The 14,618-nt window shown below is 52.8% G+C and overlaps 1 protein-coding gene across 8 annotated transcripts in view; it reads left to right on the top strand.

Moving 5' to 3' along the window:
* The window catches only part of huwe1 (HECT, UBA and WWE domain containing E3 ubiquitin protein ligase 1), a 269,110-nt gene that overhangs the window by 182,365 nt on the left and 72,127 nt on the right, over positions 1 to 14,618 (top strand). For 7 of the 8 annotated variants that reach the window (XM_041179576.1, XM_041179574.1, XM_041179571.1 and 4 more), the window contains 6 exons: positions 1,889 to 2,117; positions 4,017 to 4,195; positions 5,668 to 5,757; positions 6,821 to 6,975; positions 8,845 to 8,905; positions 12,615 to 12,722. In XM_041179576.1, the coding sequence (XP_041035510.1) occupies positions 1,889 to 2,117; positions 4,017 to 4,195; positions 5,668 to 5,757; positions 6,821 to 6,975; positions 8,845 to 8,905; positions 12,615 to 12,722 (822 nt within the window). The remainder of the gene's footprint in view (positions 1 to 1,888; positions 2,118 to 4,016; positions 4,196 to 5,667; positions 5,758 to 6,820; positions 6,976 to 8,844; positions 8,906 to 12,614; positions 12,723 to 14,618) is intronic. The other variant, XM_041179572.1, reaches the window with a different exon arrangement.

Below are 14,618 nucleotides of genomic sequence, written 5' to 3'. Positions count from 1 at the left end.
AGAAATCTCTGCCCCCCTCTCCTCACTTAATCACCAAAAATCCCTCCCCTCTCCTCACTTAATCACCAAAAATCCCTGCCCTCTCCTCACTTACCCAACAAAAATCCCTGCCCTCTCCTCACTTAATCAGCAAAAATCCCTGCCCTCTCCTCACTTACCCGGCAAAAATCCCTGCCCTCTCCTCACTTACCCGGCAAAAATCCCTGCCCTCTCCTCACTTACCCACCAAAAATCCCTGCCCTCTCCTCACTTAATCAGCAAAAAAATCTTATCAGTCTCAGTCTTGAAAATTTCAATTGATCCAGGCCATTTATGGGGTAGAGGTTTCCAGATCTCATCTCTCATCGTAGCCTGCTGATTGGCAAGAGGATCCTCTCCCTTCAAGGTTAAGCTCCGTTTCAGTTTGGGTTTTTCATCTATGTTAAAGGGGTGGTGCGCATTGCCCCCAAATCGGACAGCACCACAGTTCTCCACCGTAAAAATACAGCGATCCGAGGTTCAGAGTGGCCAATGCCTTCAGCCACCCACATGATCGTTTCTCCAGCGCAGTTGTGGAGTAGCCCCTTGGCGCTGTTTTGTCACCTTGCCGATTTGCATGCCGTCCAGGGGAAACACCGAGTGCCGGAGGCAGATGTGCAGACGGTTTGAGATGCTCCACGAGGTTCTTTTTTAGATAAGGCTTTGGTAGATTGTACACAACCCTGGAGTATGCTGTATCTTGTAGGACGGTGCACCTAATCTCAACAGGTGAACCCAGCATTAACCCACCGACAAGAACCCCTTTTCAGCCTTGCAGCGTGTTCACTGCAGCGCCTCACAGTTGTCGTTTAACTTACAAGCTGTTGGGAAAGGGTCGGGGAGAGAGTTAACAGCAGGGTGGAAAGCTCTCCCTTCAGCTATTAGACATGGGCTAAAATCCAACACAGAGTGCTGGGATGTAGCTCGCTCTCCTCTGCGTGGGTGGGGTACCCTTGACAGAACAAAATTGCCCAAACTCGGCAGATTGGCAGTAAGTTATGAACCGCATTCCAGGGTTGGGGTAGGTGTCAGTTCTGCAGAAACTTTACTCTGTATCTAACTCCGTGTTGTACCTGTCCTGGGAGTGTTTGATGGGGACGGTGTAGAGGGAGCTTTACTCCGTATCTAACCCCATGCTGTACCTGTCCTGGGAGTGTTTGATGGGGTCAGTGTAGATGAGCTTTACTCTGTATCTAACCCCGTGCTGTACCTGTCCTGGGAGTGTTTGATGGGGACAGTGCAGATGGAGTTTTACTCTGTATCTAACCCCATGCTGTCCCCGTCCTGGGAGTGTTTGATGGGGTCAGTGTAGAGGGAGCTTTACTCTGTATCTAACCCCGTGCTGTACCTATCCTGGGAGTGTTTGATGGGGACAGTGTAGAGGGAGCTTTACTCGGTATCTAACCCCGTGCTGTACCTGTCCTGGGACTGTTTGATGGGGTCAGTGTAGATGAGCTTTACTCTGTATCTAATGGTCATGTTCTCTCTACCCGACACGGGCATCCCTCAGCTTGCAGGGGGAAAATTTCCCCCCTCCCTGTTCCGCTCCCCCCACCACTAAAAAGAAATTGGGCATAGCAGGAATGATTCACTTTTGCATTCACTTTTGATTCACTCTTGAATGAAGTAAGTGGGCTCCGGCAGGTATGTGAGGAAATAACGGGTTAACTGTGTGGCTCTGTGGCTTCAAACTGCAAATTGTAAATATAGCTTTTGAAGATCGAATTTGTGTTGATCTTTGCAGTTGTTGAGTCTTTGAACTGCTGTGATTCCCTGTCCCAACGCTGATCATCCCAATTAGCTACACTTAACGTAAAGACGGCATCGCAAGCCGCAGGTTCCTTTCTAACTTTTCTCTTCTTTCCCCTAGCGGACATACCCCCCGCCCCGGGTAACATTCCCGCCACGCACCCGCTCATGGTTCGGCACGCGGATCACAGCGCCCTGACGCTGGGCACGGGATCCTCCACCACGCGGCTCACCCAAGGCATCGGGCGCAGTCAGCGGGCGATCCGGCCGTTTGCTGCCAACACGGGCCACACCATTCACGTGCACTACCCTGGGAACAGGCAACCCAACCCTCCCCTCATCCTGCAAAGGTAAAAGATCGAAACTGCGGGACCCTGCAGGGCATTGGCGGGGTGGAGGTGGGGCTGCGCGGCGGTACAGTTACCTGAAGGAAGTGCACCAGCCTGAGAGCTCATCGCACTTTCAGCTGCTTTCTGTGATTGTGCCATGATCCATTGCCTCCGCCACTCAGAGGATAGCGCACTTGTCTCTGAGCCGGCTGGCCATGGATTCAACCCCCACCCCAGAGTCTCATGCACACAATCCAAGCCTACATTCCTAGTGGGGTGCTGAGGGAGTGCTGCACTGTTGGAGGGTCAGTGCTGAGGGAGTGCCGTGCTGTCGGAGGGTCAGTGCTGAGGGAGCGCCGCGCTGTGGGAGGGTCAGTGCTGAGGGAGCGCCGCGCTGTGGGAGGGTCAGTGCTGAGGGAGCGCCGCGCTGTCGGAGTGTCGGTGCTGAGGGAGCGCCGCGCTGTCGGGGGGTCGGTGCTGAGGGAGCGCCGCGCTGTCGGGGGGTCGGTGCTGAGGGAGCGCCGCGCTGTCGGGGGGTCGGTGCTGAGGGAGCGCCGCGCTGTCGGGGGGTCGGTGCTGAGGGAGCGCCGCGCTGTCGGGGGGTCGGTGCTGAGGGAGCGCCGCGCTGTCGGGGGGTCGGTGCTGAGGGAGCGCCGCGCTGTCGGGGGGTCGGTGCTGAGGGAGCGCCGCGCTGTCGGGGGGTCGGTGCTGAGGGAGCGCCGCGCTGTCGGGGGGGTCGGTGCTGAGGGAGCGCCGCGCTGTCGGGGGGTCGGTGCTGAGGGAGCGCCGCGCTGTCGGGGGGTCGGTGCTGAGGGAGCGCCGCGCTGTCGGGCGGTCGGTGCTGAGGGAGCGCCGCGCTGTCGGGGGGTCGGTGCTGAGGGAGCGCCGCGCTGTCGGGGGGTCGGTGCTGAGGGAGCGCCGCGCTGTGGGAGGGTCGGTGCTGAGGGAGCGCCGCGCTGTGGGAGGGTCGGTGCTGAGGGAGCGCCGCGCTGTCGGTGGGTCGGTGCTGAGGGAGCGCCGCGCTGTCGGGCGGTCGGTGCTGAGGGAGCGCCGCGCTGTCGGGGGGTCGGTGCTGAGGGAGCGCCGCGCTGTCGGGGGGTCGGTGCTGAGGGAGCGCCGCGCTGTCGGGGGGTCGGTGCTGAGGGAGCGCCGCGCTGTCGGGGGGTCGGTGCTGAGGGAGCGCCGCGCTGTCGGGGGGGTCGGTGCTGAGGGAGCGCCGCGCTGTCGGGGGGTCGGTGCTGAGGGAGCGCCGCGCTGTCGGGGGGGTCGGTGCTGAGGGAGCGCCGCGCTGTCGGGGGGTCGGTGCTGAGGGAGCGCCGCGCTGTCGGGGGGTCGGTGCTGCGGGAGCGCCGCGCTGTCGGGAGGTCGGTGCTGAGGGAGCGCCGCGCTGTCGGAGGGTCGGTGCTGAGGGAGCGCCGCACTGTCGGAGGGTCAGTGCTGAGGTAGAACCGCATTGTCGGAAGGTCAGTGCTGAGGGAACAATTAGAAGAGGAGCAGATGGGGGAGATCTCCCCAGTCTCTTGGGCCCAATATTTATCCCTCAGCCAACATCACTAAAAACAGGTGACTGGGTTGTTATCTCGTTGCTGTTTGTGGTAGCTTGCTGTGCGCAAATTGGCTGCCACATTTCCTATGTTACAACAGTGAATGCACATTGGCTGTGAGGAGCCTTGGGATATCCTGAGATGGGGGAAGGTGCTGGCGAGATGAAGGTCTGTCAGTCCTTTTGGGCCTATTCTCCGGCTCCTGCATCCTGTGTCTAATGGAGGCTGGAAGCTGTGCATGGTCCGTATGGTTAAACCGCATTCGATGCACGTTTGATTCAGCTCCACTGCTTTTGAATTCTGTTGCTCTTGTGATGAGTACTTGCTTTTGCCCTTTTTACGGCCTTTACGTATCTCTGCTTGTAATCGCTTACAGATTGCTTGGGCCCTCAGCCGCTGCCGATATCCTCCAGCTCAGCAGCAGCCTGCCCCTGCAGAGCCGTGGCCGCGCCAGGCTGCTGGTTGGCAACGACGATGTCCACATTATTGCCCGATCGGACGACGACCTCCTGGACGACTTCTTCCATGACCAGACGGCCACAACCAGCCAAGCAGGTAGAGCAGCTGATCGGAAGCGAGCCGGGCATCACGGAGATTTCGGTGCTGGGCTGGGGGTGGGTGGGGTGGGGTGGGATTTCGGGGTCAGTGACCTGAATCCTGGGGCTTCTGTACCCCCAGTGCTTTTGGTGCGAACAGAGGAGGGGTGAGAAAAGCGCAGCACAAACCTGAATCTGGGCCAGTATGTTTTATGGTGGTGAAACGATTGCATTTTTAAATGCTGCGGTTTTTTTTTTATTCGTTCATGGGATGAGAGTATTTGTTGCCCATCCCTAATTACCCCTCGAGAAGGTGGCGCTGAGCCGCTTTCTTGAACCGCTGCAGTCCCTGTGTGGTGTAGGTACATCCACTGTGCTCTTAGGGAGGGAGTTCCAGGATTTTGACCCAGCGACAGTGAAGGAACGACCGCCATATTTCCAAGTTTGGATGGTGAGTGGCTCGGAGGGGAACTTGCAGGTGGTGGTGTTCCCCATGTGTCTGCTGCCCTTGTCCTTCTAGGTGGTAGAGTTGGCGGATTTAGAAAGTGCCGCCGAAGGAGCCTTGATGAGTTCCTGCAGTACATCTTGTAGATGGTTCACACTGCTGCCCCTGTGCGTCGGTGGTGGAGGAAGTGAATGTTTAAGGTGGTGGAGGGGTGTTGATTAAGGGGGCTGCTTTATGTCAAGCTTCTTGGGTGTTGTGGGAGCTGCACTCATCCAGGCAAGTGGGGAGTATTCCATCACACTCCTGACTTGTGCCTTGTAGATGGTGGACAGGCTTTGGGGAGAGAAGATGGCACCTCCAGTAGGGCTGCACTCTCTGTTCTGCTCTAGGGAATGCTGGCTGGTAATTGGGCTTGGCTGCTAGACAGAAGCGAAAACCCATGATCCTCCAACTCTGAGACAAATGTGTCGCCATTAGAGTTGAGAGAGAGGAGCAGGGTCCTCGGGCCTTCTGTCATTCAATAAGATCCTGGCTGATCATCTTCCTCAGCTCCACTTTCTTACCCTATCTCTCGTGTCCAAAAATCTATCAACCTGTCTTCCAAAGGTACGCGCTCCTCTGTGAAGAAATTGCTCCTCACCTCGGTGCTAAGTGATCGGCCTGGTATCCTGAGACTGTGGGCTAGGAACCTAGAGGAAGGGGGGAGGGGGTTCCAACTCTCAACCTCATCTGAGCTAAGCTGTCGTGTGGCTTTTGGCAGGTTTCTGATTGGATTTCGGTTTACCCCTCGAAGGTCTGTTTTCAGTAGTGTGCCCGCAAGGTGGAGCAGTCTACAAGGTGGTGGGGGGACAGGCGGTGGCGGGGCCGTAAGGGACCCTGGCCACCTCTGCCATGTCTGAGGACAGCTTTTCAATCTGTCGAGTAAGGAGGGCAATCGCGAGCTGAATTCAAACCCTGCTCCTGGTGTGGAGCGCACACAGCGCTTCAACGGCGCAGGTCTTTAAGCCGCCTGGACTGCATCGGTTGTAATGCTCCTCTTTCTGCAGGTACCCTGTCGAGCATCCCGACTGCACTAACCCGCTGGACTGAGGAATGCAAAGTACTGGACGCAGAAAGTATGCACGATTGCGTGGCAGGTGAGAATTTGCTCGAGCGAATGCGGAGAAAATGTTTCCATTTTGGGGAGGGGAGCCGGAGGAGTCCAAAGCGAACGATCACATCCTAATTTCTTCTTCCCCCCCCCCCCCCCCCAACTGCTTTTCACTTGTGTGGAGCCCCACAGCTGTCTGGTGTCTTCCAGCGCTTCCCTGAGTGCTCGTTCACCTTGCTTGTGTCTAGACTCTGCTCCTGAGCTTGTCCACTGCCCTGCACCCCTTGTATGGGCCACTCGAAATCCATTGAGCCCCCAATTCAACCTGTCCCCCCCCCCCACCCCCCCCGTCCTGAGGAAAATTTCATTGTTGCCTGCAGCCAGCCTGGCTATGATCAGCTGACCCTAACCCGGATGGTCCTTCTCTATATAATCACTCAGCTGCTTGGTACGTTCATGAGTCACGTCTCCTTGGCGGGCTTCGGACAAGTCTCTTAGCTTGACCACAGCTTTCAGACCTAAATGGTGGGGAACACACACTCAAGTTTCCCCTTGACTGAGTCCCTGATCTCAAGGGAGATGCCAGGTAGCTGGTAAGAGATCTTCAGTACTTGTGTGTGGCACCTTATCACATTCTTACCTCATTGTGCCACCACCTACCCTTAATTTGGTAATCTTACAGGAGTAGTAATCCAAAGGCCCAGGCAACTGTTCTTGGACATGGGTTTTTAACGACAATCGATGATAGTTTCATGGTCACCATTACTGAGGCTAGCTTCCAATTCCAGGGTGGGATTTGAACCCGTGCCCCCAAAGCATTAACCTGGGTCTCTGGTTTACTAGTCCAGTGACATTACCACAACACCACCATCTCCAGCTATGGAAGGAGGGGTGTTACCAGTTGAGGTCGAGCTGGCCTCTGCCTGCTGCAGGGTGGTCTCGGCCTGAGAGCCATTCGTTCACCCGACCCTCCCCAGAGTGGATGTGAATCACAGAAGGCCCCGCAAAAGAGCCGGTGTGGGGGGTTTCCTGTCGTTGCGGAGGGAGGGAGAGGGCTCGGATCCCTATGGAATGCTGCGCTAACTCCGGAACCCTCTTAATTGTCCAAGTGGTGAAGCTGCCCATCATCCAGCACCTGGAGTCGCTGCGTGACGAGGAGTTGGAGGAGCGGAGAGAGAAACGCAGAAAGCAACTGGCGGAGGAAGAGGCCAGGAGAGAGGAGAAGGCCAAGGAGGAGAAGGAGAACAAGGAGCAGAATGCCCCGGTGAGTGAGCGAGAGAGAGAGAGACATGGTAGCTGTTGTGTGGACCCTCCAGGGTGAGGGACTTTGTCCTGCACTCCCCATTTGGCCAGGAGGATGTGGCAGTCCTGTGTTTTCTGTGCCTTTTGCTGGGCCTGAGACTGTTGAGCATCACTGTACACGTTAAGGTTGACCTCATTTATTTATGAGCCACCGGGTGCTGGTTTCCTCATGGGATCACCACCCTGACTCCGAACTGCAACTTACTTTGAAGGAGGTTGAGGGGGAATCACAATTAGAGGCAGGAGTCAGTCATTTAGCCGCTCGAGCCTGCTCTGCCATTCAGTAGTACCCCGGCTGCTTTTCTACCTCAGCTACAGTTCACCCGACGCTCGTATTACTCTATTTTGAAGTCCAAAACTCTTATCATCTGTCTTGAATATATTCAGTGTCCCTGAACATCCACGGAGTAGAGAATTTCTGCGCCCCCCCCCCCCCCCACAAAAACTTGCAAGCCTCTTAGTGAAGAAGTTTCTTTAGACTTGGAGGAACTTCCCAAATTCTAAAATAACTTGGAGGGAATTGAGCGCAAGAAATTTAATTTCAACCTTAAAATGGGGACCTGGGCTGTTTTGGGGTGATGTTGGGAAGCACTTCGTCACGAGGAGAGGGTAGAGGAGATCTGGAACTCCTGCTTTTCAAGCTGCGGATTTGGTGAGAATTTAAAAACCGATTGATAAGAGTTTCGTGGGGTAAGTGTATTAAGGGTTGTCAAGAAGGTATAATAATGACTATAATGTTATTAGAAATTATTTTAAAATAGAGCTCTAGCGGTGTATGTGTATGCGTCTCTGTCTTAATTGGGTTAAAACCAGCTGACCTAGAGGCTTTGATGTATAGGAGAGAAGTAGGTTTGAAATGTTAATTAGTTAAACATAGGGAAATTAGAAGGTGAAGTGTAAAGGGGGCAATTTGCATTTTTAAATAAACCATTCAAAAGAATGGGTGAAATATTACACCTCGCCAGATGAAGCCAAACAACGTGTCTATTTTTTCCAAAGTTTACTAATAAAATTGGCGCCATGAAAGGGTTTTATTGTTAGAAGAGGTAAAGTTCAAAAAACCTAGTGGTACAATGAGAATTTGCATTCAAAGAGGAAAATATGTATAAAGGGAGGGAAGGCTGTTGGTAAAAGAGGAAGGATTCTAAGATCTAAAGCCTTCAGCCTGTAAGCCGCTAGCTGCAGGGACCCAGAGCTGAAAGAAACTCATTTTGAAGCGACTGTGCAGAGTGTGCTTTGCCAGGGGTCTGCTTAAATCTGTGTTTTACTGTTGCCTTAACAGAGGTGTAACTGGGAGTCAGATTAATTCGGGGATTTTTAGAAGTTATGATAGCAATTTGTAGACATTTGTATGTGCTTATAATCTTTTAATTAATAAATGTTTAATTTAACTTTATAAAAGCCTCTTGAGACTCTGTGGTCTTATTATTACTGAATTCAAAGCCGGCATCTCGAAACATTGGTTACGACAGTTGTTTCAAGTTTCCCTCTGGGATTTGAACAGCTCAACATTTACCATCAGCTGCGTCCTATTAGGGTGATAAAACCAAGGCGGGTGATTGGAGTTTAGGTATAAGTCAGCCGTGATCTAACTGGATGGCAGGGCAGGTTTGTGGGGCTGAATGGCCACTTCCTGTCCCTAAAAGAAAGTTAGTTTTGTAGAGCACAAGCTCGCCTGAAATCCCAGGGACAGTAATCGAGTGCTTCAACTCTTGATTGAGGTCGCGATTTTTCTTTTGACCCCTTGCAAAGCTGTTTGTGTTGGTGAGTGTTTCTTTTTTATTTCTTTGCATGGACACCGATGGGCTAACTGTTGTCACTGTTTGTACAGCAGGCTGCGGGTTCCACCAGAGTGGCCAACTCGTCTGTTCAAGGTGACAAGAGTCAAACAGGTTTGTTCCCCACTTGTGTGTAATCTGTACCTCCTGTATCCATCTGTGCTTATCTTTCAGTGGGACAAGGATAGTGCCTGTGAGATGGCAGGTGGGGGAACCTGTACTGGCTTTCTATCAGCAAGATGGGCGCTTAGTGATGTTCAGTGCTCTTTCTTTCAGCACCACACCCAGCACCCCTCCCCCCCCCAACCACACACAACCAAAACCTTTCTCACCAGTGTGCCCTCAGTACTATCACTTCAAGCACTCCCAGGGCAGGTACAGCACGGGGTTAGATACAGAGTAAAGCCTCCTCTACACCCTCCCCATCAAACACTCCCAGGACACGTACAGCACGGGGTTAGATACAGAGTAAAGCCCCCTCTACACTCTCCCCATCAAACACTCCCAGGACAGGTACAGCACGGGGTTAGATACAGAGTAAATCTCCCTCTACACCGTCCCCATCAAACACTCCCAGGACAGGTACAGCACGGGGTTAGATACAGAGTAAAGCCTCCTCTACACCCTCCCCATCAAACACTCCCAGTACAGGTACAGCATGGGGTTAGATACAGAGTAAAGCTCCCTCTACACCGTCCCCATCAAACACTCCCAGGACAGGTACAGCATGGGGTAAGATACTGAATAAAGCTCCCTCTACACTGTCCCCATCAAACACTCCCAGGACAGGGACAGCACGGGGTTAGATACAGAGTAAAGCTCCCTCTACACCGTCCCCATCAAACACTCCCAGGACAGGTACAGCACGGGGTTAGATATGGAGTAAAACTGCACCCAAAGAAGTGAATGCCAGGCTGTGCTTGTGCACCCTCTGAAAATCAGGCAGCAAGGTAGCTGGGAGTAGTCTGTGCACCCTATGCTCCAGTGCAGGAGATGCAAGGCACCTCCGGGCCCAGTGAAAGGAAGCAGTGTGCTGTCAAAAATACAGGTGAAGCTCTGACATTGTTCCTTTTTATCTGTTCCCCATGTGTTCTCACTGCTTTCCCACCTTGGTATTTCTCTGCTTGTATCTTTTTTATGCTAACTTGTTCACTCTTCAGTTCTAAGCATCGCTGACTGGCTGGAGATGGAATGGTGCCCTTTGGGATGAGGTAGTAGGTTGTATAGTTTTAGGGTCATACCCGATCTCGGAGTTAACTATACAATCTACTGTCTTTCCTACGGTGGCAAACTGGCCTGCTGAAACTTCAAGGCTGCGCGGCCTTCACGTGCACCGTTGACGAGATTCTTTGCTTAGATTTAGTTACTTCTGTTTGAAACACTCTCAGCTAGCTGGCACGGTATCTGCGTGCCCGAACTGTGGTCATGGGGTTTAAACGCTAGTCACTTGCTTACGACGCAGCTTTATGTCTGATCTCCACTCGCTGACAAGTGTGCTGCAAGCAGTGAGTTGTGCCACGCTGAGTCAGTGCTGCACTGCCGGAGGTGCTGTCTTTTGGATGAGACGTTGAACCGAGGCCCAGGCAAACGTAAAGCTTCCTTCGTGGAAGAAGAGCAAAATGGGCGTTGTCCTCGTGCCTTGTGGCCAGCGTTTATCCCTCAACGTGCGTCATGCACTATCAGCTCGTTGTCGCGTTGCTGTTTTTAGGCACTAGCTGTGTGCAGGTTGTCTGCCACGTTTCCTACGTTGCACAGTGGCTGCAAGACTGAGAGGTTATAACTGTCAGGAAAGATTGAACAGGCTGGGGCACTTTCCTCTAGAAAAGAGAAGGCTGAGGGGGTGGCCTGATCGAGATTGTTAAAATGGTGAAGGGGGTTTCGATAGGGTCAATGTAGAGAAGATGTTTCTACTCGTGGGGTGGGGGACGGGGAGGTGACCAGAACTAGGGGGCCATCAATCTAAGACAGTCGCTAATAAATCCAATTTGGGGGGTGGAATTCAGGAGAAACTTCCCTACCCAGAGAGTGGGGAGAATGTGGGATTTGCTCCCACAGGGAGTGGTTGAGGTGAACAATGTTGATGCGTTTAAAGGGAGGGTAGCTAGACAGACACGTGAGGGACAAAGGAATAGAAGGATACTTAGGGAGCTGAGGGGATTGAGGGATGATTCGCCTGGAGCACAAGCATTGGCACAGACAAGTTGACCGAATGCTCTCGTTTCTGTTCTTCTAATTCTTGGTCGCACACTTCAGAGAGCTCTGTGGGCATTGCTGAGGTCAGGGGAAGCACAGTGTAAAATGAAAGTGTCAGGTTCCTGCTACGACTTGGGGTTGCGTTTGGATTTGACTTATCATTAGCCCTGGAAGAGGAGTGGCTGGTTCGATATGCTTCGGCATGCTGAGGTAGTACGTTGTATAGTTGTAGGGCAGTGATTTCCCCCTTTTATTTATTTTTTTTACTTTGCCCTGCTTGGAGATAACTATACAACCTACTGCCTTCCTCGCCGAGCAGTCAAGCAACCGTCAGGAGAGATCGCTGCTTTAAGGGCAGTTCTTGATGTTGGGCTATCGAGGTGGATATATTATGTTCTACTGTAAGGTGCAGTTTCAGAGCTCGAGATGGGAAGGGTTAAAAGGAGATGGCTGCCCACTCTTAACTGATTTTTGACATTTTTTAATGCTCGTTCAAGTGCAAATTGGCGTTCAAGGCATCAGCAGCAAGCTATCCCAGAACATCTGTACAGGTTCAATATATAGTGAAGCTCCCTCTACACCGCCCCCTTCAAACACTCCCAGGACAGGTACAGCACGGGGTTAGATACAGAGGAAAGCTCCCTCTACACCGCCCCCTTCAAACACTCCCAGGACAGGTACAGCACGGGGTTAGATACAGAGTAAAGCTCCCTCTACATTGTCCCCATCAAACACTCCCAGGACAGGTACAGCACGGGGTTAGACACAGAGTAAAGCTCCCTCTACACCGTCCCCATCAAACACTCCCAGGACAGGTACAGCACGGGGTTAGATACAGAGTAAATCTCCCTCTACACTGCCTCCATCAAACACTCCCAGGACAGGTACAGCACGGGGTTAGATACAGAGTAAAACTCCCTCTACACCGTCCCCATCAAACACTCCCAGGACAGGTACAGCACGGGGTTAGATACAGAGTAAAGCTCCCGCTGCACCGTCCCCATCAAACACTCCCAGGACAAGTACAGCACGGGGTTAGATACAGAGTAAAGCTCCCGCTGCACCGTCCCCGTCAAACACTCCCAGGACAGGTACAGCACGGGGTTAGATACAGAGTAAAGCTCCCTCTACACCGTCCCCATCAAACACTCCCAGGACAGGTACAGCACGGGGTTAGATACAGAGTGAAGTTTTCTCTACACCGTCCCCATCAAACACTCCCAGGACAGGTACAGCACGGGGTTAGATACAGAGTGAAGTTTTCTCTACTTTGCAATGATGGATTAGGATTTTCCTGATTAACAGATCAGACTCATCTGAAGAGCACAAAGCTGTCTTAAGTCAGGAACCTTCCCCATTGCTTCTCTAAGCTGATTTTTGTTCAGTTTATTTCACACTGTCCACAGCCGTTGTGAATCATTCTCACTGCTCTCTAGTTGGGTCCCCTTTGGAGTTCATTTGATTGTTCAATGTGCGCCAGCCCTTTTTTGTTTTCTGCGCTGTGAAGCTCTGCTGTGTGTTGTTCACTTTGTGCCCTTCTCAGTTATCACACGTCTTCCCCCCCCAACCTGACCCTTCGCGAGCTGCCCTGCGACAGCCCTGATAGCTTTCCTTGTTTGCACCCTCGCAGCTGTGAGTTCCAGTGCCCTGTCGGCCACGAACGAAGCCATCAGCAACATGGCCGCCTCGATCGCAGAAGCAGCGCTGGAAGCCATGAGGACACACGGCCAGTTAACAGGTGAGTACCTGTCAGGCAGGCTGGGGGGTGGGGGGCCCTGTCATCGTCTTTGCGCCGCACCCCGTCCACGTGAAGGAATTGGGCAGGGCCGTTTCCCAAGTGCTGCGGGCGCGCGTTTAAATCGGACTCCTCCAAATACGCCCTTGCCTTCCCGCGTCCCGGTAATGCCGAACGTCACAGCACAAAGTCAGAGGCCCCTCATCCCTTTGCGTCTGTGCCCACTCTCTTGAAGAGCTATCCAAATAGTTCCACTCCCCCTTGTCCTTTTCCCCCCCGTCGCCCTGCAAAGTGTCCCTTTTGAAAGTTACGATTGAACCTGCTTCCACTGTCCTGTCAGACCTTCCAGATTGTTTCTTATTCATTCATGGGAGGTGGGCGTCACAGGCTAGCCAGCATTTATTGCCCCTCCCTAATTGCCCTTAAGGTGGCGGTGGTGAGACGCCGCCTTAAACCTCTGCTGCAGTCCCTGTGGTGTAGGTTCTGGGAATCTTAAGAGTCAACCACATTGCTGTAGGCCTGGAGCTACACGTAGGCCAGACCGGGTAAGGATGGCAGGTTTCCCTTCCGAGAGGACGTGAGTGAACCAGATGGGTTTTTTACAACAAATCGGCAATGGTTTCATGGTCACCATCAGATTTTTAATTCCATATTTTTATTGAATTCAAATTCCGCCCTTTGCCGTAGAACCCGGGTCCTCAGATCGTTGCCACTTGCTATGGGGAGAACAATTTCTGCTCGTCTTTTCCCCTCTTTTTTTCCCCAATTATCTTGAAGCCTATCTTGTTTGATTTGAGCTCGTATTTCTCCATCGCTGTTTTTTTTTCCCGAATGGACCTGTGGAGCCTGAGGCTTTGGGTGTCATCGATAACCGAACCCTAAATTTACCCAGTTGATACCCCGTTGTTCACACGAAATTTCCCACTGCCCACGATGGCTTAAGGCCTTGGGCAGTGTTGATTAAACTAACTGGGGACGTGCTACTAGAATTAGTATCATAATGGTTACAACAGAGAAGGAAGCCATACTCTTGCCCACAAGAGCAGACTTAACCCCGTGCCTTTCTCTTGCTGTGCGATTTGGATTCTTTCCACCATAGATGGAGCCAGGGTCAGTATCTTGAAACAGCAAGTGTCCTATGTGGGGGTAATGGTGTTGGCCATCTTTCTGAACACCAAACCACAGAGGGCATGTCAGGGCCTTGGTGCATGTGTCGGGGAGAGTTACTGGTATGGAAGGACTTAAGTTACGTGCAGAGACTGGAGCAGGCCGGGTGGTTCATCTTAGGGTGTGATTCCGGTTGGAGAGGAAAGTTTTCGCAAAGCAGCGATGTTGGGGGTGTGAACACGTGAAGGAGATCAGGACGGCTGGAATTGGTTGCCTGAAGAGTGAGGGTTGAGTAAACTCGTAGGGGACAGGTGGTGTTGAGACCTGCAACTTGAGCACTGAAATAGGGCAAAGTGAGATTGTAGAAGGAATCCTAGCGGGAGCGAGGATCTTCAAGATGTATCGATGGGGTGCAGGAGATTGAAATTAGGAGCTAACTGTGTGGGGAAATCACAGACACAGACCCACATCCCGTCACCGTGTGGGGGAATCACAGACACAGACCCATGTCCCATCACCGTTGGGGAAATCACAGACACAGACCCACGTCCCATCACCGTGTGGGGGAATCACAGACACAGACCCGTCACCGTGTGGGGAAATCACAGACACAGACCCGCGTCCCGTCACCGTGTGGGGAAATCACAGACACAGACCTGTGTCCCGTCACCGTGTGGGGAAATCACAGACACAGACCCATGTCCTATCACCATGTGCGGAAATCAGAGACACAGACCCACGTCCCATCACCGTGTGGGGGAATCACAGACACAGACCCTCGTCCCGTCACCG

The sequence above is a fragment of the Carcharodon carcharias genome, chromosome 35 (genome assembly GCF_017639515.1).
Source record: "Carcharodon carcharias isolate sCarCar2 chromosome 35, sCarCar2.pri, whole genome shotgun sequence".
Lineage (NCBI taxonomy): Eukaryota > Metazoa > Chordata > Chondrichthyes > Lamniformes > Lamnidae > Carcharodon > Carcharodon carcharias.
Note: the sequence above shows the minus strand (reverse complement) of the source record. Positions and strands in the feature narration are given on the sequence as shown.